Source organism: Anopheles funestus, chromosome 3RL, assembly GCF_943734845.2.
Source record: "Anopheles funestus chromosome 3RL, idAnoFuneDA-416_04, whole genome shotgun sequence".
NCBI classification, from domain to species: domain Eukaryota; kingdom Metazoa; phylum Arthropoda; class Insecta; order Diptera; family Culicidae; genus Anopheles; species Anopheles funestus.
In genome coordinates, this window is record NC_064599.1 from 22,805,649 (window position 1) to 22,833,638 (window position 27,990).

Consider the following 27,990-nt stretch of genomic DNA (forward strand, 5'->3'; position numbering starts at 1 on the left):
TACGAGCATCTCATCACTGGTCACTGGTCGCTGCGGTGTGTTTCTTGTTAGAATTTCAAGTGATCCTTCAGACCATAAATATTAAACCGGCCACGGTCAACAACCGTTCGGAAGGGAATAGGTGTGATGTCAAAATTTAATGCTATTATTTGTCTGCAAAAAATAAATTAATGCTGATTTCTTATTGAGGTTTTGAATTCCAAAATTTATTCTTTATTGTGAATTGTCTCTCATGGTAATAAACGATTTTTCAAAATAAAGAACTATACAACAATTTTTTTTTATAAAACAAGGGAAAATCTCAATATTTTCATAAAATTATTCATAAAAAACTAACAAACACTAAAAACAAGTCGCACTACAAACGACATGAGACAAATGTGATTGCAAATGTTGAGTCAACAAACCATAAAACATTGGAATTGAATTTTCCGTACGCGTACACATGAAGGGGGAATGAGAAATCACCAAGGTGTGAACTGTCCACAAATCTTGGTTGCGAGAAAAACAAGAATCCCGGACAGCACGGACGATAAACCACGCAAGACTGGATATCGTAATTCGCCTTCTCGGTTTATCGCTACGAAGGGAATATTTTGGACTGTCACGATGTGGCTCAAGTGTGGGATGTTCCTGCAGTTAAAGGCAGAAGTAGTAGTAGTAGTAGTAATAAAAAAGCGATTGCTCACATATCCCTATTCCAGGAAAGATGATCCGCCCGATGTCCAGTAAAGGACACTGGACAGGAGCAAATCGTAATCGTATCGAATTGCACAAACTGTGATTTTCGATTTCGAAGCATTTATCTTATTTAACGATTTGGATATAGTCTGCTTTTTTTATCTCGGTTTTATTCATCCGTTGTCCGGTCAGACTTGCAGGCTTTGGTTTGGGTTGCCGGTACCAAACATTGGAAGTCAAAAGTAAGACAAACGCACACGCACACACAAAAAAAAACATTGAGAAGGAGCACAAGAGCTCCCTTGAGGCAAATAGAAGACCCAGAACTTGTGGCTACCGGGCTCAGAACTGGCAATCATATATCTTTAATAGATTTGATCTAATAAAGTACAGAGAGTTCGGGATGGTTCGGGGCTAACAGCAGCAAAAAAAGAGGGAATGAGACACATCATCCGCTAGCCGGGGATCGCATCCTGACGATAACCGGGTCACCACGTGGTAAATCTCGGTGTTTACGACCGAGGCACGCGAACGCGAAGTCGGGCAAACTCGAGAGGGAAAAGGCACAAGACAAGAAACCAAGGAGAAAAAAGGGGGAAAATGGAAAAATTTGCACTCACTGAAAATTCTAGACCATGGGGTTAGGGTTAGCTTAAGAGAAGGGCATTTCCTTGACACACAGACAGCTTCACTTCCCTAACCCGAAAGGGAACCAAAGGGATGGATGAAAAATTCAGCACGCTTGTTATCCTGGCGCGTAATTCCTTATTTGCCGATCCGTTCGCTCTCGGTCGTTTTGGGTTGTGTCCTTCGATGGGTTTTTGGGTACCGGGTGGTAGGGCAATATTTCAACGCAATAAGATGCCACCTTTCAACGTGCAAAGGCTTTTCTCGTCCCGTTCCTTACACGGCACGGGCAGCTGGTTGCTTGCGCAAGAAGCGCAATGTATGGCTGGGTTGCTTGTTTGTGTGTCTGTGTCTGTGTAAGTAAAATGTTTGATTGAGATTTTGACACTCGGGCTTCAATCTGGGGCGAGAAAAAGGAACTGTCGCCTTAGACAAACCGTACAGACACAGGGTCGAGGGCTTTATTGGCGTAATACAAACGGACCAAAACAAAGCCCCAACTCTAGATGTGTGGAAAAGTTTCTTCAGCGAAGATAAATGGCAATAGGTGTAGAGGAATTTTTCGTACCATCCCAAAAACAATATGCCTGTTTCACGATGGTTTTTGTTACAATTCATCCAAAACGTGGTAATATATTGAATTTATTCATTTTCACATGAGGAATTTAGCCACAAATTTGAGCAACTCCTATCCCATTCGGGGTGTGTCATTTTTGGCTGCTAGTAATGTATGCTTTCGGACAGGAAGGTTTAATCATTCGTCTCTATTTGTACTACCTATCAACAGCTCTCCGTGTGGGATCGGTTCGTTCCATGCTCGGGCTACCGAGTAGAACGGAATGACATGAAACGTTCTAATAATTTGTTCAAATACAACAAAATATAGACGCAGCGACGAACGTCGTCAACCACGGCCGGAAAGTATACTCGCGTTGCGTACGGTACCCGGTAAGGGTTTCGGAAATTAGAATAATAGAATAATGGAAGCTTTCCGAACAAAAAAAAAATGCGCCGTGCTCAAGAAATCACTCAACCGGTTGTCAGCGTTACGCCGCGTTGACTCGACCGTGGAGTTCTGTGCGGTAAAACACGTACACGGTCTTACCGCGGGTGAGGAGTTGATCTTTGCGATGGGATACAGGAAGGAGACATGGTAAGAGAACGGAAGAACAAGAAAACTTTAAAGACATCTTTTGGAATTGAAATTTTGTTTCACTTTAAATTTCTATGTGTTTTGTGTGTGTTATGCTTAATGAATCTTTGAGAAGAGTTACTCATTGGGATCTTTAGTGAATAGTCATTCATGTGAATCTTCATCCAAACCATAAGTTAATGCTTAAAAGATTATGGTATTTTCAAAGAATCTTTAAAGTTACATGTATCGCAGAATATCCATGAGATCCAACAACTCTGTTTCCCCATGTCGATTTACATTTATTTTATAAATAATTTGAGTTTATAAGACCAATATATGATTCAAAGAGATTTTGAATAAACCGGAACAAGCCCAAGACTTGCAGTTATTCTAATATTGTACATATTTGCATACAAAAAGTTTCATTAAACAAACTAAGCAATTAGGAAAAAAAATCTTTAAACTTGGGAAATTTGAGCATCTATAGATATTCTTGAATTATCATAAAAGAAGTTAAGAATTGTTCTTTTGCTTAAAAGAATATATCTATTTGATAAGGTTTAATCTGATTTCTCGCTATTTGTGTTATATAATTTATAAAACTATCGCACTAAATATATAACTTCGTATAATGAATAACAAAAAAAAGATTAGTTGATATCGAAACGGTAAGATTAATTAAAAACACAACAAAACATCGAACGAAAGCAATATTAATCAACAAAGGAAATATGAATAGGTAATGAAGTAGATAACAACTATCAGTGCGGTATTTAAAAATGCTAATCAATTACACAATTATGCACAAACAAACAATTCACCTTAGAATGCGTTTTTATGACAGAAAATAAACAACAACGAAACATAAAAAAATATCAAACAGATACCGGAAAGATGATAAAACTGGTAACAATAGAAGATAGAAGAAAAGTCGGCTAAAGAAAGGAAAAAAACGAGCTGAAATAAAACGTACAACTCACACAGCAATACATACTTCAGAAAAACACACAAGCACAGGGAAACACAAAGTTCCTTTTTTGTTTTAAAAAATTATTGCTCTAGCCATATAAAGTTGCTGTGAGGAAATGGAAAATAGAGAAGAGAAGTTGCCAAACGAAATGATAAATACAAAGAAGGGAAAACTCTTCGCTAGAAGCACGGAAGTGGGTGTGAAGGGATCCTGGTTTTGTTTTGTTTTTTTTTTGTTGGTTGTTTGCTTTTGTATTCTCTCTTTACTCATGTTTTCCTATCTGAATTCCTAGTTCGGGCTGCACCTGTCCCTGTTTAGGCGAACCGCTTGCACATTTGATAGGGACCGACCCTGGCGCTAAGAAGTGGCATGTTCTCCTCGCCAAGGGGTGAATATAAATGAGAAGCGGAAAATTATATGCTGACTCGGGGATGGTTTTTCTTGCCGTTGTGTTGGTGTCGTGCGTTAGATCTGTCACTCGATATTGTTTTCTCTCGCATTTTCTTATTCTCCGATCTATTGTTTCTGCTGCCATGCTAAATTAAAACAAAACCATGCAATAGTAACGTTTTTCCTATCGAAACTAGCTGTTAAAAGTGTTAGTAAAATGCGAAAAAACGTAAATATTGCAAACAGAGTCATTAGTGTACTCTATTTTCCATGTTTCTATTTTATCATTCGTTGTTTTGTTCATCTTTCCGGCTCTTACTTCTTCACACTGAAACTGACTGAAATGGTTTTTGTTCTCCTGTTGAGTTGTTTTATTCCATTGATACAACCATTTCTTCCCTTCTTCAATACACTTTTTACTTAGCCGTCACTTCGGTAGGCCGTTAGATGTTGTTCTGAATTTTCCTCCACTTGTCGACTGGACTGTGTGGTTCGGTTTGCGGAAATTGCTTTACCAACCAGAAAGAAATAAGAACGAAAGCGCCGTTAGCCGTTATAGCTTGTTCCTAATGTTTCTCTTTTTGCTTCCGCACCGGACGGCTGACTCTGGTCCCGCGCGACCATTTCTACCGCGCTCTTGCGTGCCTTTGCCGGCCACATTATGTTACCGGCCGTAACGAGCAGTCTTTGGGAGAATAAAATTTAAAATTTCTTTACTTGCTTTTCTTCACCTACTCTTAGTGTGTGTGTGTGTTTTTTGTTTAAATGCTGGAAGTTTCACCATTGTTTTGGCAGGGAGGAAGCTTTCCGGCACAAACATAAAGCTGTAGCTTAGGGAAATGGTTTTAGAGCTTCCGTGAAATGATAGCTTTAAATCTGCACTGGCATCTGCGAGCAATTTGCAGTGAGCGTATTAAAAGATTTGTGCGAGTCCTTGTGAGAATTTTGCGTTGTTTGTGGTGCTAACACTTACAACTGGTCCTTATCATTCCACGGAATATGCTTTCAATAATATGTCCAACGGTTTGTCATCTTTCTGTTTTGTTACTGCTGCATCCAATTACTATATAAATTAATTGAATTTATTTTAATTTCTGTTTCTCTTTCTACACTCCGCCGTTATCTTATCTTCCAATCATCCCGCGCGAAAAGGAAATCTAATCGCCCATCACCACCATTCAAAAGCTTCTCCGTGGTTGATAATTATGTCCGAAGTTATTATTATTGTAGCCGATGGTTAGCTATCAAAGTTGATTTCCTCGTGTGTCCGAATCGAAACGCCCCAAAACGACACACCGTACCAGAAGAGCCACAATCTCTACACAGTGACAGTAAAACCTTCCCATGGGCGGTAAAAATTTATTTATTAAGTTAATCCTAAATTTATGCTCTCACAGTCGGAACACCGTCAAGGTCCGTGCTCTGTGAACGTCCGTTGGGTCACGGGACATGTCGCCGGTTTGGTAGATTTTGGGTGTCGTCAGAACGCCCCGGGTGTTGGGTGTGATGTCGCCGAATGGGGAATGGGCACAGGAAATAAGATTTTTTTTTTCGCTGTTGACCATCACCCCAATAAGCCCCGCCGGTTGGGAGGTAAACATATAAATATACCGATTACTGAATCGGCCTTCAAACCGAGTTGAAATCGGTACGGTTTGAAAGTAGTTTCTGTTTTTTTTGTTGTCTTTTTTATTTGTTGTTTTGGAGCTTTTTTTCTTTCTTGTTTGCCTCACCCGGTGAATACATTTTGTTCTACACTTGTATGTGCTTGTTGAATGTTTTCAGTTTTTGCTTATTTTTTTTTTTTTGTTAATTCTATTGTGTTACCATGGTGTGCCATTTGTATGAAAATGTGTACTTAAGGTCTTATGTGTGTTTTTTTCTCGTTTCTTTTGCTCATTTGCGTGTTTGGTTTTGTTAGTGACTGTCATATATTTAACATTTTAATAAATTTTATGTTTTCATTCTTTCTTATTTTTTTTTTCTTTCTTTATATTTTCATTTTAACAAAGAATTCATATATTTCATGAGTTAAGACAGAGGTTGTATGAAAATGTGAACTTGAGTTCCTGCGTGTTATTTATTTTCTACTTTTTATTTTATTTACATTTATCTGTCGCTTTTATTGGTTTCTCGTACCAGTTACTGTCTTAATTTTTTCTTTAATTTCTGTTGTTTTGTTTATTCTTCTTATTAGATTGTCATGCAACTAGCCTATCTAAATTTTTATGAATTATAACGAGACTTATGCGTTTCTAAATCGTTATTTCCTTAACATGAAAACGAACGTTAAGAATCATGTAACACGACCAAAACTACATGCTAAACAACATCATTCCATTCGCAGTTTGTTCTTGTTTCTAGTTGTTTTATGCATATGCATATTATTATTCTCTTAATCAGCTTTGGGTACATTTTCGTTTCATGTGCCATTTTTTTTTTTTTAGCTCGGTTAGGACGGCCTGGCCGTATCAAGACTTATTTTACCACGTAGCAGGATAGTCAGTCCATGCTACGGGGAGACGGTCCGGATGGGATGTTTCATGTGCCATATTAACTTGTTTTTTGTGTCATTTCTTTTTCTCCCCAAAACTTTTCGTACACTGTACGTATCTTACTCAATGCGTCCATGCGAGCGCGCAACACTGTCTTCTTCATCGTTACACACCAATCTTCGGATGTCTTTTATTGGTCCGGAGCTGACGATTAATTAATGAGCGACCGTTTGCTTGTTGCCTTCTTCTTCCGATCGGCTGCTTCTTTGGCCGAAGCATTAGATTACGCAACACAGCCACGGCAAGAGCGCAGCCGAAATCGAACCGAACAAAAACAGAAGCAACCGGATCGATGCTTTGGACTGTGTTGTGTTGCGTTCCATCTAATTTAAACAAATTTATGGTTACCCACTCAGCTGCACAGTGCGACGAGATCGTGAATTCCCATTGCGTTTTATCGTTTTTTTTTGTATTTTCTCTCCTTCTTTTTTGGAACTATTTTCGATAGCTCATTGGAGAAAAAAAACGCCACACATGAAGTACCGATGGATGATTCGTGTACGACAACGACTTCATCGGTTTCAAATGTTTTTTTTTCTCCAACGACTATCGGAATGTTTACGTTACGTTCTTTCTTTGCGTTTTGTTGTGTGAGAAAGTGTTTTTTTCTCTCTTGGTGATAAACGAAAATTTGATGAGGTTTTTATGAAGCAGCAGCACCTTCATGGCGGGTTGGGTGTAAACACATAATTTAATCATCTTTCGATTCCATGACTCATGGTTCATCTTCGATTGGATTTATCTCCAGCAATCAATTATTCTGTTCGTTTATCCGTGAGAATTGAAATGGACATGTGAGAGCTATGTTTCATCTTTATTTTTTTTATTTTCTACATTTTAAAAATCGCCACCTTAAAGTTACCTAAAAGCACTTTAAAATGTTTAGCCCAAAATAGCAAAATAGAAAATAGATTGAAACTTGGACAAATGCAAAGTATTATTTACAAAGCTCTCTCAATATAAAACAAAAATGAAATGAAAACAAAACAAACAAAATAAAAGCCTCTTTTAAGCTTACTCTTTTATCCATGCATGACTTTTCCCCATTTTATTCCCATGCTCATCCATTGGGACGTTTCATTACCTTTTTGTGCACATTTTGCATGCGTTCGTAAGCTTCGAATACGTTTACGTTGGGGTGGTTGGAAAAGCTCCCAACATTTCCATTGCTGGACAGTACGTCGACCGGTGACCGGCATCAAAAAGAGCCGTAATGGGACAATTATTTAGTCATTTTGAAACGTGCGGCTACGACACGTGAACAGGTGGGGGGGTTGGGGAAATAAACCTCCCCATTGTAGTTGCATACCCCGTTCGTCATGATCTTACGAGGGTGTGGTGTGTCTGGTGGTCGGATTTGGCACGGTTTTGTTTAGCCTAGTTCCGCTTGGTTGGTGTTTGTCTCGATTCCCCAGGGGGAAGCATGTGTGAACTTGCATGTTTTATGCGTTTATTTGTAGTTTTTTTTGGATTTATATCATTGCATAGGGTAATTTCTAAAGCAACCTGTCATTATAGGAAATTTATGTTATTAAATAAGGCGTCTTTCTTTAATTTTACATTGGAGACTTGGAAGATTTTTTTATGTTTACGATATACTAACCGACAGCTATCTTAAAACATACGTTTACACACCTAATCCTCGAACTTATATCCTGCATAAGCTGCACCGGACAACCCAACTTGCTTGGAATTTATCGCATCAGTTTATTAGCGCACGCACAACTTTTGGTAGGAAAAAAAACAAATCCGACAGCTTCTAACTGAGCAACTTCTAAAGCAAGATGATACCGTCAGCAAACGGACAACTCCCAGCCGACGATGATGACGTTCCGGCCAGTTGTTAATCTTTCTCCCTCCATTCCAATTCTCCTTTCAACCTTTCGTGCACGAAATGAAGCAGAATAAAGTTTTGTGCCGGGAGACGGTTCTGCTTTGGACAGCTTTTCCACGGAGCAGTTTTTCCTGCTCCGGTGGGAAACCGATCTCGGCCAAAAGGTTCCGTACGTCCGGATAGAAAGAGTGCGCGGCCAATGGAAAGAGTTTTGAATGATGGTTGCACGTTATAATGGGTGTGCTAAAGGAAACGAGCGACGAGCAAAAAAAAACACCCGAATTTGTGTGAGTAACTTTGAACTTTGGGTTTTCAAAGGCCGGTGTGTTACGGGTTGATGTTAGCGTGACCGGCAAGACCTTTTTTTTTTTGGAGAACGATTTTGCTATTCTTACGACTGCAAATAGCTTTTCCTTTGAGATCAAAGCAGACAAGACCAGAGTAGCACGAAATGACACAGTTAAATTATGTTTAATGCTAAAAGTGAAGTTTATGTAACAATTAAGTAAACGTTTTATTATCTATTTCAAAGACTGGAAATGCTTTTAGGAATGTAAAAAAATAATGAAATAACTAAAAACAAACCAAACTCCGGATAGAGTGTATTAAGCTATCGTAAAACAGACAGGAACAAAACAACAAACAATTAAAACATGATCACAAACCACCCACAGAAAACCCGCGAGAACATTTGTGAAAGAGAAGACAAGTGGACAAGAGAAAAAAAACAACGGAACGGAAACGTAAAGCTTGCCTCGCGGCAAAACATCTAATAGGTAGAGATTAAAGCCAACAGCGTGGAGTGATTATTATCACACCTTCCCTGTTGATCGGTTTTGACAGCTCAACCAGTGTACATCGTAAGAAGAGAGTATACAGATCGAGCCATACACACACACACAGATGAAGCATGAGATGCTGTAGAATCGTGTTCTCTAGCTGTTGGTTGTGCTGTTTTTTTTATACGCAGGCGACACAAGCAGCGTGAAGCGAACGGGGCAATCAAACGTTTAATGTGACGTTTGCGAGTGTTTGTCTCGGTAAAGCTATAGCGAGTATAGTAAAGAAAATGTGAGAAAAAAATGTAGTGGAAGGTGCGTTGCGACGAGACGAGAAGGTGACGAGTAGGCGATGATTGAACAGCTTCGTAGCTGTCACAACAGAACGCTGTCAAATGATGCTGCGCGAGAGTCGGATTGCAAGTGTGAATGGAGGCAACAAAAAAAACAAAACACTCGCACAAGAGACAACTACGCTAAAAACGCGGTCGCTCCGATGCGATGATTGACTGTCACCGACTTTGCGTGTTACGAATGGTTAGAATTACGCGATCGAGTCTGTCACTTGTTTGCGCGCCGATAAAAACTGAATCGAACCGATTGTGTGATGAGGAGAATGATTTTCTTCCCTAATCAGATGTGCTGTCAAGCTGTTTTACTATTGTTTACCCTTCAATCTAGATCAATCTTGAATGTTTCTTTTTGTTTTTTTTAAATCATCAACGAATTCAATTACTCATCATAATGATCGCCTTTTGGGGCACCGAAAGTACGCTGATAAGGCAAACATTTTTCGCCTACGAATATGTTTATCTTATGTTTACTGTTGCCCACGGTGGGACACTGTTTGTACGTGTCGCGGATAAACTTGGACCACATATGACGCATATGTATTTTGGCTGTTAAACTGTGCATTTGCTTAGCGCGTGGCATTTGAGTAAACAAACTAAACCTCAATTACAATGAGACTGATTCAATCATTACACATTTTGGAACGGGGAAAAGGAATGAAGTTCGCAGTAGATCTTTTTTTGGTTATTGTTGCAAGTTTTAATAATATAGACACAAACATTTACTTTAGAGGAATTGGCACACGCGAGTAAAAATAAAAATGTGGAACAAAAAATAATAATAAATTAAACACTCCATCGTACAGATGTGACCTATTTGTGGGTAAATTTACTCATCTCATCATTTTCACCTTCATTGAATCTCAGGGTACCAGGCCCAGACTTGCTTTAACCAGCAGCCTCATACACCCAGCCGCAAACAATAACGCACTTAACCTTGGCTTTCGTCTGACGTTTCGATTTTTTGTCTTTCTTTCGTTGCAGTTTGCCGATCGTGCATCGTGAAATACCTCGAGTGCAACAAGTACTGTCCCCGCTGCAAGTCGTACAACAGCAAACCGATTACGGTCGCTAATTTAAGGTAATTATGGATGCGGGTTAACGGGGAGGTCTTCCTATCTGCCTTTTCCACTGGCTCTTGCGATGTTTGGGGCCGCCATTAAAATAGTCTCATGAGGGCGAAGGGTTTCGATGTTGTTTTTAAGTACACTGATCGGTTTTATACCGATCATTAAATAGGAAAGGAATAAAAATCCCACACCTAGGAGTTTCATGTAGATTCGTCTTTCTTACCTAATTTACATTGTTTTTAACGATATTTTTCCTTTCCAAGTAAATGAACCTTTAAGTGTGAAATAAATTTTAAAACTTAAACCAACACTAGGTACATTTATTTTATTACCTTCCCATTCATCGTGCATGAAACTTTTATGCTAACTTCTTGTTTTGCAACGAATTGCTGCATCTGTTACCGTTGCGCAGACGCCACCGCACATTAGTGTGGGGGCGTAATTGGGTGGAGTAGTGTCTCGCCCGGTGCCAATCCATATCACGCCAGCCAACCCATTTTCCTTCATGTGTCTCGTTGCGTTTCGAACGGTACACACTTGTCGTTTGTTTGGTCATTTTTCAATGTCTGTCTAAAACGATATTTAATGTGTGCTTTAGAATGGTGACTCACTGCGACTGTATGCCACTATGTGTCTTTTTTCTTTCCCTCCCCTTTTAGACCGGATCGAACACTTCGGGCACTCGTCTACAAGCTGGTGCCAGGTTTGCACAAATCCGAAAACCAAAGAATAGTTCAGTTTTATGCTTCAATTTCGAGCAACATCGTCCCATCGGAGGAGGATGATCCGACCGGCCAGGGTACGTTTCAGCTGCTCGACGATCAAAACTTCTTCTCCCCGGATGAACCAATCAGGCAAGTTGAAACCGAAAATTGAACATTTAAAGTTTTTTTTTTATGTTGCTCTGTAAATTAATGTTTAACGATCGCGATTTTCGATTTTTTTCTCTTCTCTCTTCAACACAGTCTGTCGCTGGAGTATCATTATGATACGGTGGCAGGGCATGGTGGCACATCCAGCGGTCAGCTGCCCATTACCTATCTGCAGTGTCCGGCCGCCGTTACCGTGCACCATTTGTACAAATTTATCCTCACGAAGAATGGGCTGCAGGTCGGCTCGGACAACATTCGGGTGGAAATTATCTACGAGGAGGAGATCCTGTCGCATGATTTCACGCTGATGGATGTGGCGTACTGTTTCGACTACAAGCGGGTAAGTGATGCGCTTCTTACCTTTCACCATACACTGGTGGCAATAAATGTAATGCTAGTACTATTTCACCTATCGTTTGTGATTATCAAACTACATTGGTTTGCGTTCAAGTTTATTAGTTTGAAGAGAGAGAAGCCAGAGACAGAGTTCTATTGCTGGAAGTAATGACGACTTGCTACAGATGTTAAAAATAATCATTTGACTTCGTCTAAAGGCAATAGAGTAGTAACTCTTATTGAAGAAAGATTTGCACTTCTCGACATTGCAGTTATGCATAATGCTGGAGCAGAGATGTAGACATTTCTCACTTTCAACGGCTAGTAGTTACGCCTTCAAGACACTATCCTGGCTGAAGGATAAAGGATAAAAGAGGATGATAAAAGAGAATGAATATTATGTTGAATTAAATCATGGTTAAATGTGTTTTTTGGTTTTAAAACATTTAAACTTTAATGGGGTAGACATTTTTTATTTATTTAATTGAAGTCACACGGTAAGTATTGACTTTATGAAATTGAGTGACCTGAATTTGGATAGTAGTGAGTGGACATACATCGAATGAACGTTAAATTGAATAGGAACATGGAAGAATCGTCATATTAAAATCAGCTTAATGTTGAACAACTTGTAGCTATGGAATTTTGGAAACTATGCTATAACTATTTTTAACTATGCTATAACCGGGGCGGCCTGGTGGTGCATGTGATAAACGGCGCCAGTCCACACGGCCGGACCGGGTTCAAATCCCATCCGGACCGTCCCCCCGTAGCAAGGACTGACTATCCAGCTACGCGGTAAAAATAAGTCAAGTAAGCCAGAAATGGCCGGCGTGACCTGTAAGGTCGTTAAGCCAAGAAGAAGAAGAAGCTATAACTATTTTAATATGACATAAGCTTAGCCTGGCAGAACTTTCACGTGCTGTATTACGTTTTTGATATCAGAGATTTATTGTAAAGTTTTAGAGAAAGAGTATTGTTATCCTTGACAATGATATTCATTCATTATTCTACTGTTTTGTATACTAGAAGATGAGAAAAATATGGAATTAAATTATTATTCAAACCAGCATTTAATAATTAAGTGAACGGTTTTGATTCCAAGAACATAAAATAATTAAATAGTTCGGTTTTATGTCAATATAATAAAAGACAATGCGGCGTTAATTTTGTATTTCTATTATAGAATATTACCTTCCATTCTATTGCCCATTATACTTAATTCCAACAGTGTGTAAATTGGAGTGTGAATTATCAGTGTAAACCATCAGTGTGAATTACTACATCTGTATGAGGTTTTGCTTCTGTTTTCACACAAATAGCACATTGGAAGCAACAGTGCTGACGACTATGAAAAATGCTGCTGTTTTGATTCGAAGGTTCTAAAACATTGTACGAGATTAAGTATTTCATTTTATAATTGATTCGTTTTTAAATGAATTGTTTTAGTAGCATACATTTTACAAATGGTAAAAGATAAACTCACTTTTGCAAACGAAAACTAAACGAGTAGTTTTCTTCTACTCCAGATAAATCATGTTCCACAAGGTCCGAAAAGCCAAAACGAGAACCCATTCCGCTTGCCTCGAGATGATGCGCTCCCCCTTCCGCTCCCTCTCCCCACACGATCCACAACGGAATATGTTCCGCCATCGCATGACGTGCGGACCATCGGGAAAGGGCTGCCCGTGTCGTAAACGAAGGAAATAAATGCGATTTAGTTCGCATGAATGCAGGTTTTGCCTCGTACACACGCTCTCCGGCCGATAAGAAACGGACGTCGACAAAAGGCGGCAAATGTGTTTGAGTGTGCGTGCGTCTGTGGCCCTTTTTTTTATTCGTAGCACGGTATTTCTCCCCAGACACCGTGGTTCTATCTTTTGCAAGAGCTAGAAGGTAACAGTGCTTCGCCACGTAGCGTGATAGAGACCGAGCGACCGGCTGTGAGCAAACTCTGAACCTCAAGCCCTAGAGGGATTTTGAGCTGAAGGACTTCAAGTGGCGAATCAACAACGTGCGCGTTGTTCGTTGATAGCGAAAAGTGGATGGAAAGGTGGATACAGATACGTGGCAAGAGGCCCAAAAATCCAACCGGCATGATGAGAAATCGAATCGAAGCACAGTGCGTATCGGTTGGAAGAGAAGTTTAGATGAAATATAGGATTTTGATGGATTTATAAAAATAAAAATAAATATCCAATATAAAGTTGTAATATTATCGTTAACGGATTTTTTTTCGGTTTTTTCGGATCGAATAGATTGACATTAAGCTATGAAACATAAAACACGTCCCGCACTGTACGTTCGTAATGCCAAACGGTCCACACAGTAACGTGTGCGTAAGTGCAAGTGCGAAAACCCGATCCGATGTAGTGAATGAATCAGCCCGAAGGAGCAGCGTGGAAAGCGCGCGAAACGAAAATAATTAATAGTAATTATGCTGAGCGATTGTGCCCGTGATAGCATACGGTTCGAGATTTTCCTCCGCCTCCGTCTGTCCACTAAAACTTTTGGGGGATTGACTTTAGGCGTCGAAGGTACTTGAAACTGCCTGCCGCCTGTACCTGATGCTTGATGCTGCTAGTGCTGCCGCTGCTGGTGCGGTAGTTGATAATCATAACGATGGCGATGATGAGGATCATCAAGATGATGATGAAGGTTTCGCCGAGTGGTTGTGGACTTTTAAATATAGCAATGAATCGGTGGGAAAACGGAGTGTTTTACCGGAACCGTACCGAAGAGAGTGGTTCTGGTACTGAATCTCATCTTTGGATAGACTGCGCATAAATGCTTCCAACCGGTTGGCCTTTCGCACTTCGGGAGGAAGGACATCAAGATTGGGGTTTCCGTGAGCTGCATGTGCGAAGGATTATAATGGTATATGGTGGAGATTGAAATGTCACCGTATTAAGGCGTGAATTGTAGCAGAGGTAGTTAACCGATTGGATGGAAAAAAGTATATAAAAATGTTTGCTTTTAATTAATTAAACAAATTGGAAATTTAATTTCACTTCAATAAAATATTTTTAAATGTCTACTCAATATTATAACAATATTTAACAAATGTCTGCAATTAAGTTTAATAGGATTCTATTGTCAATTTCAAACACGAAACAAACCAAAACACTAACGAGAAAACATCCTAAACATGCGAAACCTCATGTAGTACCAACTTTGGAGAATTTATTTTTATCCACCGACAGTCCGGCGTCACAATAGGTCCCCGCTCTAACGCTACCGTTTTCTCTTCTTTTGCTTTCTTCCTTTCTCTCTCTCTCTCTCACTTACTTTCATCTTTGCACAACACAGATAGCACCGATGCGGTTTTTCTATCGCATTCTCATACACCCGACCGCAAAGTTGGCACCGACCGCGAGCGCATACCATCGCGTCGAGGGACAGGACAAAAATAGCACCAATAGCAGTAACAGTGGTAGCAACCCCGATACCCCGAACACCGCCACCAACCCCGGCAAGAGTACAGCCGGTAGCACCCCAACGGTAAAAACCACCCCAACTACCGACGGTGTCAATGGTCAGCGGCCGGGCAACGCGAAAACCAAATCAAGCCAGGGACAGGAAACTGGTGGCAGTAAAAACCAACCGACTGGTCGCGCCCCACGGGAAGAAACCGCTAATAATAGTGTGCCGATGGCCACTGTTAACGGTAATCATCGGACGAAATCTTCAGCGACGGCTACGGCGACGACCTCGAGTGAAGTGGTTCGGACTACCAACAAAACATCTTCACCGGTAGTCACCAGCGCAAGCTCGTCCAGCCTAAAAATTGTTCTGGTACCGAAAGGCAAACACGAATCAAACGCTGGAACTACTGATGCGAAACGAAGTCCACCACCTCTGAAGGCAATACAGTCAGTTTCCGCAGTGAACGGTGGTGCGACAACCGTGAAGCAATCATCATCAAAAGAACCAACTGCTGCCGGCAAGCAAGAGACGACACCGGGCGTAGAAACGGAAAAAGCATCACCAAACACCGCACTCAAATGCTACGTGAATCTTAAAACACAAACCGTCGTTGGTGCACCGTCGTCCTTGGAAAGTGTCCCATCGAAAGCTGGCGAAAGCGAACCTCCGAAACAACCTCCGGCAGAGATCCCACGGCTAAAGATCGATTTGAAAGCAAAGCTAAGTATTCCACGGGAAAAGAATCCGGGTTTGAGTCCGCCAAGCAGTAGCAACTCGTCCGCTGCTACATCACCCTCGTCGGCCACCTCGGCGACGAGTTCGGCTGGTAAAAGTCCCGTCTGGCCGATGGGGAAGGAAGAGTATGCGAAAACGATCGGTCTAAAGCCGGTGTATGCGTCCAGCGTAGTACCGGAAGTCAGTCTTAGCGAGTCCACAACACATTCTTCTTCGCACCGGAAGCGTAAGAAGGGAAAACATTCGAAAGAAGCCGGTAGTAGTGGAAAACGAAGGAAGTTACATGCGGAAATCTCTTCGCAGCATGACGCAAGTCTGAAGATGAAGGTAAAGCTTACGGAGAAACCGCCCAAACACGAGCGGCTCAAGTCGTCTGGAAATGAGGAGGAACCGGCACAACCGAAATCACCCCGAGCGGTGGTACAGGAACCGGTGCCAAGTCCTCCGAAATCTTCCAAAGTTATCGATATCACAAAGGATGATGATGAGGTGAAGTTTGTTGCGGAACAGAAGGTGACGAACGCCAAAAGTCCCCCAACGCCAACAGCCGTGGTCCCGAAGGATATTCCGGTGAGTGCTCCTGCAACGTCATCCTCTACCACCACGTCGAAGGAAAAGTTGAACGAGATGCGAAGTGTACGCCACAAACCGATGGTGTACATCCCCAACCTGGACCGTAGTCTCTCAGCGGATGCAACTGGTGTCGGTTCCTCCATCAACTCACTGCTGGAGAGTGTTGGGGCGAAGACTCCACTGTTGAAACCGACTCCTGCTCTGATACCTACCTCAACGGCCGCGTCGGGACTGGGTGGAAAATCACAACCACGTACACCGATTCTATCACGTCCTATGCCATCCTGTCCACCATTGGCATATCCGATAGCCAGTTCTCCTGTCACAAGTTCCACCACCGGGTCCATCCGTACGATGGCAGCTCCTCCAGCGATCAAACGATCGATCAGCACGGACAATGGTAGTGGTGGGCCGGCAAAGGTACCACGCCTTGAGCCACCTACTTTGATGTCTCCCGTTTCCCTGCTACCTGCCAAACAACCGGCCCCAATTCAAGCACCTATGTTCAACTTCGCCAAAGGAGCTAACCGTGCCAAAGCTGCTCAGCAAGCGGCCGGTATGGTACCCAGCCAACCCGAGCATATTCCCTACCGATCACCGATCAGTGCGTCCTACACGAAGGAGATTCCGTCGACGAAGAAACCCGTCCCGAATCTGCTTCTTCCACCGGCCACCGTTAGCGTTACAAAGATGTCCGACATAGTATCATCCACACTGTCACCGTCGCCGCTGCACGATAATGGGCGACCGGCGGTGGAATTCCTACGCATACCATCAAACGCACCCGTTGCTGATAAGCCCACGCTTGCCCCGTTCACTACGCCCAAGGTGAGCACAAAAGCTACAAGACCTCCACCGGCTACTATTCCACTGATAAAGATCAAAAAGCCTACGGTACCGGGAAGTAATGGTAACGAGTCAATGCAGGGTGGCGTTACTCCGCCGAGCATGACTCCACTAACACCTCCAATGCGCCCAAAAGTACCTGTACGATCAATCTCCGATCCAATGGCAGGTAGTAACGGTAGTAACATCCTCGATCTTTCCGGTGGAACAGGACCAAACAGTCGACGGCTGTCCGACGATGTGATCATTCTGGATCACAGCCCAGTGAAGAGTATCTCGGATACAACCAATCGTTCGCGTGTGGTCGATAGTAACCGCAGCAAACCTTCGACCGGTGTTCACTTCTCACCCGTCAAACGTTCACCGGAGATGATCAACTTCTCAACACCGTCAAGCACAACGGCACTTCTATCGCAGGCACTACCTCCTGTCCAAAAGACGCTTGCTCCGCTACCGAAGCTAACGGAGATTAATCGCCATCGGAGTTTAACCGTACGACAACCGAACGCCTCCATTCGCAGCATTCCCAACCCATCTGCGCTGGCTTTCCGAGGCACCCAGTCCGGTGTTGCTACAACCGTTTCGAACACTCCCTCCTCCACTACGGTGGGGATGCTTATGGCTGGGTTTGCTTCATCATCTGCCCAACAAAGTAACGGTAGCTTGACAGGTAGTAACCGATCGAATGGTAACGCCAGCAGCACATCGATGACATCTTCATCAACAACCATCAAAACCAACACACCATCGCTTAGCAACGGATCAGCAAGGCAGCAGCTTACACCAATAATGGGTACCAATGCAACACTATCGGGCAATGTACCGTTCAAGGGTACCAATGGGAACACTGATCCGAAGATCCCACACAATGGTACGAACAGCAACACCACTAACAACAACAACAACAGCAGCAAAGTTGCCAACGCTAACACGGGTCTTGCCACCAAGAAAAAGATCGAAACGGTAGCGGCCGTTTTGAAAGCAGCTGCTGCCACTGCCGATACAACATCCCAGCGCAGTACATCGGCAACAATCAGCACAAGTTCTAGCTCGACGACAAGCACCTCTACCAACGCATCGAACAGTGTTTCGCGAGATGAATCGAAAGGAAAGCCACAAAAGGAAGACAACATAACCCATGCATCGGGTGTTACGATTGCAGCATCCAGCACGACAACGCCAAACAGCGCTGATTCGTTGTCAATGGTAACGGCGTCTGCTGTAAATCGTGTTAACAGCAACAAAACGCACGCGGAAGGTATCGTTACGAGCGTTACGACAGCGTCCATTGCGAGCGTTACTGGTACAAGCTCGAGAAACAGCCCGGCAAGTATAGTGAACGTGGGATAAGACGGCTGCGTTATCTGATAACGTACATAGCTGTAGGGGGTAGGTTTTTATGGCGCCCAATTAACTCACACACCGACCTTTTCACGTGCAAAACAAAAGAGCTGTTTTGGTTTGGTTAACAAACAGTTAGGTACGGAATTTTTTTTTCACTGCTGACATTTGCTTCACATAAAGAATATTACACTTTCTTACCATTTAACTAGTATCGATTTTGCATACCAATAATACACGCATTTTCTTATCATTCCTCAATAAGCTTGACATAAAAACCCTTTTCTTTACACTTTACGCTGCAATATATCTATCCAACAGGGAGCTACGTTTATTAGTGTTTTTGGGGCTGTAGTAGTAACTCAGTAAAGGATATTTATTTCACTACTAGTTCCCCTAAAGGGAACTCTTTAAGGAAAGATAATACCACTTTTATGGATACATGTATGTATTTCTATCACTATAAGATGCAGGATTACGTGTCTCCTCGTAAATTCATCGCGTGTAGGTGTAGAGCAAAATTCATTTAAAATGATACCAACGGTATGTGCTGGCATAAATTGTTTTCAAAGCAGCAAGAACAAAAGACACGAAGGGAACGTGGCACTAAAAAGCAAAACCCCCTTGTTAACAATGTATCCAATGCGATAGTTCCGACGCGAGTACAACTCACAACTACAGAAAGGAAGAAAACAATGGAAATTGAGCACAGTAAAGGACAGTAAAACAGAAAAAGCGAGATAGAAAGCGTGTGTAGGTGTTTAATTTCCCAAGGCAGTGAGTGGTCTAGTAGAGCCACGCTAGCGACAAACTGTTAAGCGCGGACTGGTGGGGCATGGTGGCACGGATGATGATGTTGATGGTAGCCCTGTGCATACGTGTAAATAAACGACTTACGTCCGAGTTGATGTCGTTTGTTGGCGAACCTGAAGCATAATAAACAAACCGGTGGAGCTTAATCCGGGGGAGGCTTTGGGTGGAACATCGTAAAACGGGAGCGAGAAAGTATCGCGAATAAAGCGTCCATGTAGCGCCCTCGTTTTCTAGCCACCCGTGTACCGAGATGTGCTTTTGTGTCTCACTTTAGCTGGCTTCGTGCTCGGAAGCGTAGGTACGTGGGATATATGTACGGTTTGCGCTGCGAATATTTAATTACCATATTTAGCAGCCGATATTAAAGCGAGACGTTTTTAAAACGAACCATAAACAAATACAAACTGGTAGAGTCAATAAATTTAGTAAAAACATAGAAGTAGTAAAAAAAGAGGAAAAGAAGAAACAAATGTAAATAGAAAAAAATGAATGGTAAATGTATTACAAAAAAAGAAGAAAAAAGTAGAAGAAAAGAACATTCAACAAAAAAGTAAATGATATTCAGTGACATAAAAGGTAAAAAAGAGAAGCAGCCAAAAGAAGCCAGCCAGTTCAGCATTAGTTTGATGAACTTTAAAACTAAAGTCACATGCCAACGGCAAGCTTTTTCTTCTCTTCATCCCTTTGTTCTCTCGCGCTCCCTCCTTCATCCGTTAATGTTTCAAACTACCACCATCATCATCATCATCAGCGTTGGCGTGGCAAGCAATCACGACGCGTTTCCCCAACAGCCATGCGAAGATGCGTGGCATATTGAAAAAAAAAGCGGGAAGAACGTACAGCTAGATTGATAATTGAAGCAAATGGAAAAATTATTAACCCATCTCTTACCTCCCTTCTTCCTTTCACCCATCGCTTCGAACATTTGGTTGGATTCGATGAGTGATATGCTGGTGAAAGGTGGCGGGAAAGAAGAAAATTTCATTTACGGAATGCTTCATACGCGAACCAGCATGCAGATTGAACCGGGTCATGCACAACCCAACAAACGAAAGAAAAAAAAGAAAAGAACTCGTACAGAGGCTGGGAAAAGCAATCACTTCACCGTGAAGAGAATGACGATCGTTTTTAACTCGAGCCGATTATTGCTGCAGGCTGCTTGTAGGCTGGTGGGAGCAAGAAAACAGAAAACATGAAACAGTGACAGAAGGGCATGCGTGAAAAGTAGGAATTGGCTATGAAATTTAATTTTACACCATATGATGCATGATTTATTGGAAGTGGTGGTGGCGTCAATTCGGAAACAATGTTTCATTTCGTTGACGCCAAAAATGGAAAAGAAAAACAATTATTATTAATACGTGTTTTTGTTTAGTGTGGAAGAGTTTTATGTTGAATGTACAAATTTAACATGTTTGAAACTGTTTTTCAAAACCTTCGTTTTATTTATTGCACACTAGATTAATTATGTGGTAAAGGGGATATTTATGTAAAAAAAAAAACAGAAATCTCCAGTGTCGTAGTATAAGCTTTTGTTGATTAATTTTGTCTTACTAAGACATTTATGTACAGGTGGGTTTTTTGTTTCCATATACTTTGGTTGTTAAACAAAACGATTACACTTATTTCGGGGGATAAATAGTTATAAAACAATATAAAAATATTCAGTAAACAAATTATGCCTAAATAAACCGGAGGCTAGTGTGCTTGTATTTTAGTGCAATACGTAGTGGAAATGCAACAAATGACAGTAGAAACAGAAAGCGTTAAGCATAACGAAACATGGTGTGAGATAACGTGCAAGATAACATTGATATTATGATATACGCTCAGGGTAGATGATGAAACCATCAGTTGCTGGCCAGCATATTCATTGGAAGTAAAAGCAAACTGATGTAAGTTACTAGAGGATAAACAGAAGACAAAAGCAAAAAGAAGAGAAAAAAAGGTTTAAAACAGAAAAGAAAAGTAGAAAAGTTGAATAAAATAAGAAACAAATTGTAATTGAAGAAAAAAGAAACAAAAGTATAAGAAAAGATAGTAAAGAAAACGGGAAAAAGGAACATGAATAAATATTACAGCAATTACAATGTAGCAAAGCAAACGTGTAGCCAGTAAAACAGTCAGAATGAAGCAATGTGCACATGTAACTATTGCATACAGTAGTCACAAAACAATATGTCCAGTGTAAAATGTAACCAAAACCACAAACACATATATGTACAACGTCTGTACCGAGGACACACGGTGTACACGTTTCCATGTCCCCATCTCTACGTATATATGAATAATAAACATCAAAAGGAAAATACGATAATCAATATTTAAACATATCGGACATTGTAGTGGTTTATTGGACGAATGCTTCGACGGGGGACCGGGTTTCGGTTTTCTTCCCTCGCTGTAAGTGTAATATCACATATGTATGGGACATGTCGACCGTATACACACACCACTGTTTGGATAAGGGTGATCTATACATATTGGATGTACCTACACCGTGTCGGTTTATGAACATGACATTGATGAACCGAAACCACAAAACCGAGAACTCTATGGAATGTAAACTAAATGGCGCACTCTACATGATGACTGGCGATGGTGAAGTCACTCTGCTGATGGACATTTCTTGTGAGAAGGGAAAGAAATGTTACTACAGAAGCAAAACGTTTGCAAGACTAAGGTTTGGAAAAGTAAGTAGAATGATATTGATTTTATATGTTATGGGTTTAGTCAAGTTTTTCTTTTATGTTAGAACAAAGTTTTGTAATTGTTTTTGTCCTATTAAATCACTTCACATCTATACATACATTTTTTATAATATTTCGTTTTCTTAATGTCGTTGAACAATCTGCCATTACTACTGTAACACATGAAGCTTACTAGTATCCTTTTAAGCCTTATTGGTATTTCTCTCAACTATTCGTTGAATTGGCTTTTTAGTAAATTCGGTTTTTTGAATGTTTTTGAATTGCAGCATAATTCGCTCTATGAATAAAAGTTAAGAAACTACAATGTTGGAACCGTGCTTAAATTGCGTGGTGACAGGACTGTTAAAGGGTTCCGCGCAAGCCACGGGCTGCCAACCTGACAGACCCGAAATAGGGATATATAAAGCGAGCCGGAAGGGACAACGTTCTTTTTTCTTGCGTAGTCCACAAACTACATTAAAATTGTGAAAATTGTTCCGAGTTTCAAGCGAGAAATAAAGACAAGATAACGGCTGTGCCGTAACAAATTTTTAATGTAACGTGGCGCGTATTTGTGAGAGCATTACTTGCGTGCAAAGTGTTAGCATAGACAATCTTGCGAATTCTAGTCGGAGACTATACAGATTCCAGGAAAGTGTCTGATGGGCATAAGGGCCGCGAGTGTTCAGGAACAATTCGTCGAATGTAATCGTGGATTACGCAGATTCGCGAAAAGTGTTTCAAACGTTTAGTGAACAATATTGCGAGTGCAAACCTGATGGTAGCACGGTAAACGTCGCGAAAAAGGTTCATAAAAGTCTGCGAGTGCGTTTATTACTGTATGCAGTAAAACACGTGGTAGAGGTCGCAGAAATAGAGATCTGTTCTTGTATGCGGGCATAAAGATAGTTGTGCGTGTGTACGGGAATATTGTCTAGTGGAGTAGCTAGACAGAATCCTAGAGGAATACCAGCACGCGCGTGCATTCGAAATTCGGTGAATTCATATCCCGATCAGTGAATCGGTGGTAGTGTGCGTGTGTGTGTGGCGTGCTAAGTAAGCGTTCCCAGGAACTGTCCGCGTCGGTAGTCCGATCGTGGACGTGCGTTAATGCATTAGTGTGCGCAAGCCGTAAACACGTGGGTGCATGAGAAATTCGATGTATTTCATAGCACAATTAGCGAATCGGTGCGTGTACGCGTGTGTGTATGCATAGAAGCTAAAGAGTTGCGTTGCGATCCTTTAGTGCGGCACACGGGAGAACGTTCGTGCTCGGAAGCGTAGGTACGTGGGATATATGTACGGTTTGCGCTGCGAATATTTAATTACCATATTTAGCAGCCGATATTAAAGCGAGACGTTTTTAAAACGAACCATAAACAAATACAAACTGGTAGAGTCAATAAATTTAGTAAAAACATAGAAGTAGTAAAAAAAGAGGAAAAGAAGAAACAAATGTAAATAGAAAAAAATGAATGGTAAATGTATTACAAAAAAAGAAGAAAAAAGTAGAAGAAAAGAACATTCAACAAAAAAGTAAATGATATTCAGTGACATAAAAGGTAAAAAAGAGAAGCAGCCAAAAGAAGCCAGCCAGTTCAGCATTAGTTTGATGAACTTTAAAACTAAAGTCACATGCCAACGGCAAGCTTTTTCTTCTCTTCATCCCTTTGTTCTCTCGCGCTCCCTCCTTCATCCGTTAATGTTTCAAACTACCACCATCATCATCATCATCAGCGTTGGCGTGGCAAGCAATCACGACGCGTTTCCCCAACAGCCATGCGAAGATGCGTGGCATATTGAAAAAAAAAGCGGGAAGAACGTACAGCTAGATTGATAATTGAAGCAAATGGAAAAATTATTAACCCATCTCTTACCTCCCTTCTTCCTTTCACCCATCGCTTCGAACATTTGGTTGGATTCGATGAGTGATATGCTGGTGAAAGGTGGCGGGAAAGAAGAAAATTTCATTTACGGAATGCTTCATACGCGAACCAGCATGCAGATTGAACCGGGTCATGCACAACCCAACAAACGAAAGAAAAAAAAGAAAAGAACTCGTACAGAGGCTGGGAAAAGCAATCACTTCACCGTGAAGAGAATGACGATCGTTTTTAACTCGAGCCGATTATTGCTGCAGGCTGCTTGTAGGCTGGTGGGAGCAAGAAAACAGAAAACATGAAACAGTGACAGAAGGGCATGCGTGAAAAGTAGGAATTGGCTATGAAATTTAATTTTACACCATATGATGCATGATTTATTGGAAGTGGTGGTGGCGTCAATTCGGAAACAATGTTTCATTTCGTTGACGCCAAAAATGGAAAAGAAAAACAATTATTATTAATACGTGTTTTTGTTTAGTGTGGAAGAGTTTTATGTTGAATGTACAAATTTAACATGTTTGAAACTGTTTTTCAAAACCTTCGTTTTATTTATTGCACACTAGATTAATTATGTGGTAAAGGGGATATTTATGTAAAAAAAAAACAGAAATCTCCAGTGTCGTAGTATAAGCTTTTGTTGATTAATTTTGTCTTACTAAGACATTTATGTACAGGTGGGTTTTTTGTTTCCATATACTTTGGTTGTTAAACAAAACGATTACACTTATTTCGGGGGATAAATAGTTATAAAACAATATAAAAATATTCAGTAAACAAATTATGCCTAAATAAACCGGAGGCTAGTGTGCTTGTATTTTAGTGCAATACGTAGTGGAAATGCAACAAATGACAGTAGAAACAGAAAGCGTTAAGCATAACGAAACATGGTGTGAGATAACGTGCAAGATAACATTGATATTATGATATACGCTCAGGGTAGATGATGAAACCATCAGTTGCTGGCCAGCATATTCATTGGAAGTAAAAGCAAACTGATGTAAGTTACTAGAGGATAAACAGAAGACAAAAGCAAAAAGAAGAGAAAAAAAGGTTTAAAACAGAAAAGAAAAGTAGAAAAGTTGAATAAAATAAGAAACAAATTGTAATTGAAGAAAAAAGAAACAAAAGTATAAGAAAAGATAGTAAAGAAAACGGGAAAAAGGAACATGAATAAATATTACAGCAATTACAATGTAGCAAAGCAAACGTGTAGCCAGTAAAACAGTCAGAATGAAGCAATGTGCACATGTAACTATTGCATACAGTAGTCACAAAACAATATGTCCAGTGTAAAATGTAACCAAAACCACAAACACATATATGTACAACGTCTGTACCGAGGACACACGGTGTACACGTTTCCATGTCCCCATCTCTACGTATATATGAATAATAAACATCAAAAGGAAAATACGATAATCAATATTTAAACATATCGGACATTGTAGTGGTTTATTGGACGAATGCTTCGACGGGGGACCGGGTTTCGGTTTTCTTCCCTCGCTGTAAGTGTAATATCACATATGTATGGGACATGTCGACCGTATACACACACCACTGTTTGGATAAGGGTGATCTATACATATTGGATGTACCTACACCGTGTCGGTTTATGAACATGACATTGATGAACCGAAACCACAAAACCGAGAACTCTATGGAATGTAAACTAAATGGCGCACTCTACATGATGACTGGCGATGGTGAAGTCACTCTGCTGATGGACATTTCTTGTGAGAAGGGAAAGAAATGTTACTACAGAAGCAAAACGTTTGCAAGACTAAGGTTTGGAAAAGTAAGTAGAATGATATTGATTTTATATGTTATGGGTTTAGTCAAGTTTTTCTTTTATGTTAGAACAAAGTTTTGTAATTGTTTTTGTCCTATTAAATCACTTCACATCTATACATACATTTTTTATAATATTTCGTTTTCTTAATGTCGTTGAACAATCTGCCATTACTACTGTAACACATGAAGCTTACTAGTATCCTTTTAAGCCTTATTGGTATTTCTCTCAACTATTCGTTGAATTGGCTTTTTAGTAAATTCGGTTTTTTGAATGTTTTTGAATTGCAGCATAATTCGCTCTATGAATAAAAGTTAAGAAACTACAATGTTGGAACCGTGCTTAAATTGCGTGGTGACAGGACTGTTAAAGGGTTCCGCGCAAGCCACGGGCTGCCAACCTGACAGACCCGAAATAGGGATATATAAAGCGAGCCGGAAGGGACAACGTTCTTTTTTCTTGCGTAGTCCACAAACTACATTAAAATTGTGAAAATTGTTCCGAGTTTCAAGCGAGAAATAAAGACAAGATAACGGCTGTGCCGTAACAAATTTTTAATGTAACGTGGCGCGTATTTGTGAGAGCATTACTTGCGTGCAAAGTGTTAGCATAGACAATCTTGCGAATTCTAGTCGGAGACTATACAGATTCCAGGAAAGTGTCTGATGGGCATAAGGGCCGCGAGTGTTCAGGAACAATTCGTCGAATGTAATCGTGGATTACGCAGATTCGCGAAAAGTGTTTCAAACGTTTAGTGAACAATATTGCGAGTGCAAACCTGATGGTAGCACGGTAAACGTCGCGAAAAAGGTTCATAAAAGTCTGCGAGTGCGTTTATTACTGTATGCAGTAAAACACGTGGTAGAGGTCGCAGAAATAGAGATCTGTTCTTGTATGCGGGCATAAAGATAGTTGTGCGTGTGTACGGGAATATTGTCTAGTGGAGTAGCTAGACAGAATCCTAGAGGAATACCAGCACGCGCGTGCATTCGAAATTCGGTGAATTCATATCCCGATCAGTGAATCGGTGGTAGTGTGCGTGTGTGTGTGGCGTGCTAAGTAAGCGTTCCCAGGAACTGTCCGCGTCGGTAGTCCGATCGTGGACGTGCGTTAATGCATTAGTGTGCGCAAGCCGTAAACACGTGGGTGCATGAGAAATTCGATGTATTTCATAGCACAATTAGCGAATCGGTGCGTGTACGCGTGTGTGTATGCATAGAAGCTAAAGAGTTGCGTTGCGATCCTTTAGTGCGGCACACGGGAGAACGTTGTCTCCAGAAACAGTTCACGTCGGTGGTCCGATTGTGGACACGCGTTAACGTATAGGAGTGTGTACGTGTCATACGTTACACAGAAGTTGGGTTAGGTGATCCTTTCTCAGAAATCGGTAGAGTGTAGCATTCGTTCCTAGTATTGTAATTGCTAAGTTCAATAGCAGACAAAAGGTTTGAGTGAGTGTGAGTGTAGGCGGAGAGTCGGAATAGGACACAAAGTAACTCTTTGGAATCGTGCGCGTCGATGGTTTCGATCGTGTATAAGTGTGCGCGTGTGTTTCCAGTAAAGAACGTATTGCCGTAAGCATTGTATTGCCTGTCGAAACAGGGTACAAAGACTTTCCGGATTGTGTTCAATCGTGTTCGAACTTGTTCGAATGTGCGCGTGTGTTCAGGATTTGTGAAGAATTTCAGACAATCAGACTCTGGTGACGTGTTCCTGAAATCAGCTAGCAGTTGCAATTGTGTCCGAACAATAGCAAATAGGCGGCGGTATCCAGTTCGGCGAAACCTCACCGATCCCTAGTCGAACGTCGAGCGTGTGGCGCATGAGCTTCCAGCGTAACGGCAGTGATAAGTCAAATAAGCTTTGGTTTATAAACGTATAATATTGTTCGATTATTAAACCATATTCATATTTTAGCATGCCGAAAACACGAAGCGATAAAGGTATGGAAGTCGCTGAAGCTGGGCCTAGCAAGGCACCGACGACTCCCTCGAATGAAACCAGCGAGGTGGAGGACGCCATTTTAGATCAGACGGTTGTAGAGAACACGGCGTTAGAATCGGTGGAAGAAATGTCACGACTGATAGCGGAGGAAATTGCTCGTCATAATAAGGAGATGTCTCTACGTAAGCAGCTTTTAGAGCTAAAAATGAAGCACCAGAAAGAGTTGCGAGAGATGGAACAATCATACCAGCAGCTAGACATCAGCTTTCCTGTTGTGGAAACCAAGCCACCTGTAGCAAAGGTATTGAGTGTTACACCCGAACAGCGTTTGGCACGGAAATCGGTTAGTAC

The 27,990-nt window shown here is 41.2% G+C and overlaps 2 protein-coding genes across 3 annotated transcripts in view; both read left to right on the top strand.

The window, feature by feature from the left end:
• The window catches only part of LOC125771936 (protein suppressor 2 of zeste), a 58,290-nt gene extending 36,619 nt beyond the window's left edge, over positions 1-21,671 (top strand). For both annotated transcript variants that reach the window (XM_049443133.1, XM_049443132.1), the window contains exons 3-6: positions 10,306-10,402; positions 11,051-11,245; positions 11,357-11,603; positions 14,909-21,671. In XM_049443133.1, the coding sequence (XP_049299090.1) occupies positions 10,306-10,402; positions 11,051-11,245; positions 11,357-11,603; positions 14,909-18,529 (4,160 nt within the window). In that variant the 3' untranslated portion in view covers positions 18,530-21,671. The remainder of the gene's footprint in view (positions 1-10,305; positions 10,403-11,050; positions 11,246-11,356; positions 11,604-14,908) is intronic.
• LOC125771996 (uncharacterized) overlaps positions 1-27,990 on the top strand; it is a 439,681-nt gene that overhangs the window by 367,039 nt on the left and 44,652 nt on the right. The gene's annotated exons all lie outside the window — the stretch shown is intronic.